Source organism: Montipora capricornis, chromosome 1, assembly GCF_036669925.1.
Source record: "Montipora capricornis isolate CH-2021 chromosome 1, ASM3666992v2, whole genome shotgun sequence".
Classification (NCBI taxonomy): Eukaryota; Metazoa; Cnidaria; class Anthozoa; order Scleractinia; family Acroporidae; genus Montipora; species Montipora capricornis.
Window position 1 is genome coordinate 49,557,685 of NC_090883.1, and position 5,000 is coordinate 49,562,684.

The following is a 5,000-nucleotide window of genomic DNA, read 5'->3' on the forward strand; positions in this document are numbered from 1 at the left end:
CACATTGCTGTGGTTGACCGAGGTAATAATTGTATTCACATTTTCAACCCTAAAGGAGATTTTTTGCGCTACGTAGCTAAGCCGTATGGCAGCAAATCCGTAGAGTTGTATGGCGTGACTTTTGTGTCACGAAACACCTTTGCCCTAGCGGAATATTCGCCGTCGCCCGGAAGTGGGTGCCTTCTTGAGATGAGTATTTCCGGCGAACACCTACGTATAATCGGCAATCTGAAAGGCCCTGCACATGTGACGTCGTTCCCGTCCACTTCAAATGCCTGCAAAAGCGTCATTGCTGTTTATTACACCAACAGCTTCGATTCTCCTGATGTATTTGTCGCAAGGGATGAACAAAAGGTCTGCCTCCCCTTGGGAAGAAATGCATTGAGCCGCCCTCAGAAAGGTGTGTTTTTGAAGGAAAAACTCATCTTTTCCGATAGTAATGAAGTCAGAAATAAAGGCTGCGTTAAAGTTTTCCATTCCGATGGTCGGTTCTCTCACTGTTTTGGAGAGCAACCACTCTGGAACGAGGAGAGCCTGGGTCACCCTTTGCGAATCGCCGCTGATCCGGTAAATTGCTATCTTCTCGTGTACCAACAGTTCAGCAATAGGATGAGAGTCTTTGACGTCACCGGCGCATGCATTTCAGAGTTTGCTACAATATCTGGGCTTCTTGATTTCGCCATTAGCCCTGAAGGCAGACTCATAGGAACATGTAGCAATAACAGTGAATTTCCAAACTCCGTTGTCATTTTATCTTACATGTAGACGACGAAATCTCGCTTCCCGTCAAAACGCTTCAACCTGTCAATAATTGATAGTACGATATAGGAGCTGCCAACGGAGATGTAGATCCAGGACCAATCAGAACTTTAGAATTGTACCATCCAAGGTTAAGAATTTCATAAATTGAATCAGTAATTTCGTTCATAAACGATTGCGCAATACTTTCCTGGAAAGTCTCTATTTAACAATGTTGTGCTTCAGATATGACTTTTAAAATGCTTTGGGGAAAAAATAATAATACTAAAGCATTTGTAATGCGCAAATTCCATGTGAATATGCTCAAATGCGCATTACAGTAAAAGTTAAGAACTAACTAAAATAAAAGAAAAAGACTAAAATTACATATGAAGGTAAAATTCGGTGAAAATTATATCACTATTTAAATCATCTAATAGCTAAGATAACTACTATTTAATAAGGTACAATCACAGTATATATAAAAGCAAATAACACTTAGTCGACTACGAAAACGCTTCACGAAATAAATGTGTCTTAAGTTTGGACTTAAAGCCAGCAACAATGCTTTCAGACCTAATGTCCAGAGGGAGAGCGCTCCAAAGTTATGGCGCCGCATATGAGATCGAGCGAACAATCTTTTGTTTCAATCAATGTAACTAGATTTTTTCACTTTCTTAATTAAAAATCATCATCATCATTTGATTCAACAAAGGCTTCACGAAAGGCCAGGTATTCAGTTCCCGGCTGCAGTTGTGGCTGTTACGATGGATACGGACATCAATACGTCATTGAGAGACCGATTAGTGCGCACGTTCATACCGACTGACAATGTTGAAAGAGAGGAGGGTGGGGGGGGGGGTGTGCGGCAAACGGCTCCATCTTCATTCAACATACAAGGTGACAATAGAAATGTTGAAGGATTGTTGAAGCAAATGTTAAACTCTTTTAAGGACGGTGCCTACTATTGTTATTGCGCATACGTTCTGCGCATCTCGAGATACTCGGATTTCCTATCGGCGTTGCTTATTAATACAGGGATATTTTTGCGTGGTTCAAAAGTATGCGGAGAAAGCAGAACTTTGCAAGAGCTCTTGGTATCCAAAAAGAAAATTGGGGGTTACCGTGCGGCATTTTTCAGAGATAATTAAGCTTCAATTTGGCAAAGAACGCCATACATTGCTTTGTATTGTAAAGCTTTTTACAAATATTGTTGATTAATTATCTTTCGAAAAATGAGTGGTTACCCCCAATTTTCCTTTTGGATTTCAATAATACTAGTTAAGATCTGCTTTTCCCGCGTATTCAGTAAACAGCGCAAAAATACCGTTGAATTAGTATTCACCGTCCTTAAACTCTTTCAACATCGATTCAACTTCGATTCAACATGTTTGAACACGGTTGAAAGGGGGAAGGGAGGGTATCAAAGGGTTTTAACATCGCTGTTCAACAAAATCAAAAGGATGTTGAAGCAAATGTTGAGGCCGTGTGCCCACGCCTTAATTGTTTAATTAAACGTTTGTGAAATTTAATGCATTTTGTTGCGTTTAGTGGTCGTAATCAAAGAAAAAAATCTCAAATCTGGTTTTTTATTACTCCAAGAGTTCTATAAATGTATTTTTGTTTTGCTTTAGTAAACCATCATGACCAGTAAAAGCGTGAGTTTAAACGCTTCGTATTGAAGGCTTGTTAACGCTGAACATACTTTAGTTGTTGGTGGTGAAATATATGACGTCATAGTAGCGTCAAACCTTGTATATTTGTGCCTTCTTTTCTTTGGGGATCAGTACACGACAAAGTTTGAGGCAGGCGCTCACAAGAATCTAATCACGTTGAACTTACATTGTAGATTTGTCAGGAAAACATCTTCCGCCGAGTCTAGCCTTGTCTCTTTTATTTTTCTTCCCTTTGTTTACAGGGAAGTCGGATGAAAAAGCATTAGTTTTCTTTGTATCGTTTGACCACTCGGGTTTTCAGTGTAGCGATGTTGTCAAATATCAGATTCTTCGATGCGAGCCAGTAGGAATGAAGAGTTATAATATCGCTTATTTTTAGTCTTGGTGGAGATATTCAACACATTTTTGGGACAGAGACCACGGGCAAGAGCCTATACATGAATGGTAAGAATGAAACATTCTGTTTTGTTCCTTTTAGTAATATATCGTGCGGATGCGAAATTTTAAACAAAAGGATTCGTGTTTATTTCAGTGTCTCTTATGATCCAACAGCTATGAGGCGCAAGACGGGAGAAAACGAGAAACGGCCCAAAACTATAGACCAGGTATTAAATAAAATTGTTTTATTATCAATGAATACCTATTATAACAAAATCTTTCGTAGTTTTCAATCTTTCAATTTTGCCTTGTTTGGGGGAAATTAAAGTGTATTTTCCCAAACAAGTCGTAGGTGATTCTTCAGTCTTAGATCTCTATGTAGATTATTAAAAACAAACCGATCTCATCACGAGCAATATCGAGAGCCAATATTGGCCCATATTGCATATCCGAAAGCGGTTAGCGTTTCTGCGAGGTCAGTTAATTGCTGGTATCGATTTGCCAAACCAATTAGCGTACTTCGCCGTGCGATGAAAGTTCAAGCCCTTCGTCCTGTTTTACCCGTGTTTTACGTGCCTGTGACATCGCCGTCAAACAATATCTCATGCAAATATTTTTTCCCAAACGTGTAGAATTTTAAATCTTGCTGATCCTTAATAAGGTATGAAGAAGAAAATTGGAAAAAATTGGACGCCCGAATTGATCTCTGTTTCAAAAGCGTTTATTATTTTACGTTAAAAAATGTTCTTCTAATTATCCAATGATTGGGAAAGCTAATATTAATTAAACCTTGGAAAACCATCAATTAAATGAATTAACTAATGGAGTTCCTTTTAGATTTATTCACTAAGAAATCCTCGGCCTCGAAATATATCATCTGTGCCAGCTTGCGTGAAATGTGAAATCCGGTCGAACACACTGGTCTTTTACTCATTAATGTATTATCTCTCACCTGGAGGTCATAATCATTTGAAATTGAACTGCAAAATATTGGCGACATGTCTGTTACTGAATACTCTCATTCTGAAAATAATGCGTTTGGTCCATTTTATGGTGAAGCGGAAATCATTTAAATATTGAAAATATTTTGAGTTTCGAATCTACAATGTTTAGCCAAATGAAGTCCGAAATAGACGAATTTTGAATGCTTTGCAAAAAGAAAAAAAATGCTCTTATGCCAAAATTCCGCACAGTTTTATCAACTGTGTATGTTTTTACACGTTCCTGCACGTGGCACGTGCAGCAAGGAAAAAAAGCGTTCACGATTTCATAATTCACTTGGATGATGACGCGATTTTGATATTCCTAATATAGGGCCTGGTAAATCTAGTTTCATTTTTTCCTGATAAAAGATATATCCAAATGTTATTGAATGAACAATGATTTCAAGCGAAACAAAATTCTTCACTTCATTATAGTGAATTGCACATTTCGTCCGCAGCAAACAAACGCGTTATTTGTTAATCGCGTTGAATCAATATATTGTTTTGTTGTTGTATTTCATGGCTGCCATGTTACGCTGTGTTATGCCAAGTGCTTTCGCGTAATGGATGATTTTACTCTACAGATCTTGGTTTTGTTTCTAAATAAACTGTATAAGGTGATTTCAAGAAACGCAAAGTTTCTCTTTCCTTTTCTCTCCTTATCCTGTCTACAGAAAATTCAGTATGGGTTAGACAAGTCTTCAACGGCGAACTTTGATGACTGCAACGTGCAGTTTCTTGATCCGCGTGAACGATGGAGGAAAATGGTCAGTAAGAAATCCACACATTTTCTGTAGTGATTTTCTCCTCTTTGTAGGTCTTTGGACCTACAAAGAGTAGGTTTTGTAACGAAGAAGTTTTGTAAACTTCCTAAAATATACTTTAAAAGGCGCCAAAGATAGCTATGGATCCCCAGTTGTTCAAGGCCAAATAACTTTTAAAATCAGTTGCTTATAGCCCATTATCCAACAGTTTCAATCTTCGCAAAAATTTTAGTATTTGCTCACGTGATCGTGAATCATTAACCTCGTTCTCAGGACCTTTCTCTTCGCTTTGGGGCAGGACAGGAACATTCTCGTTACCAGAGCCTCGGATTTTATGTCTGCGCATGACCAGAGGCTCTGGGAAACTCTAGTCTATGTGGGAGAAGATGAACCATACGGTCCTTGGCTATTTGAACCTTAGGGCGCCTGCTCGCTCCTCCTGCTAACGTGAATGCTCCATG

General features: G+C 38.6%; 1 protein-coding gene across 4 annotated transcripts in view; it reads left to right on the forward strand.

The window, feature by feature from the left end:
* Positions 1-5,000, forward strand: part of LOC138047083 (uncharacterized) — an 11,248-nt gene that overhangs the window by 1,402 nt on the left and 4,846 nt on the right. For 2 of the 4 annotated variants that reach the window (XM_068893786.1, XM_068893803.1), the window contains exons 1-3: positions 1-2,858; positions 2,947-3,019; positions 4,450-4,542. The exon at positions 1-2,858 is cut by the window's left edge and continues 1,402 nt beyond it. In XM_068893786.1, the coding sequence (XP_068749887.1) occupies positions 1-765 (765 nt within the window). In that variant the 3' untranslated portion in view covers positions 766-2,858; positions 2,947-3,019; positions 4,450-4,542. The remainder of the gene's footprint in view (positions 2,859-2,946; positions 3,020-4,449; positions 4,543-5,000) is intronic. The other 2 variants (XM_068893795.1, XM_068893812.1) reach the window with 2 other exon arrangements.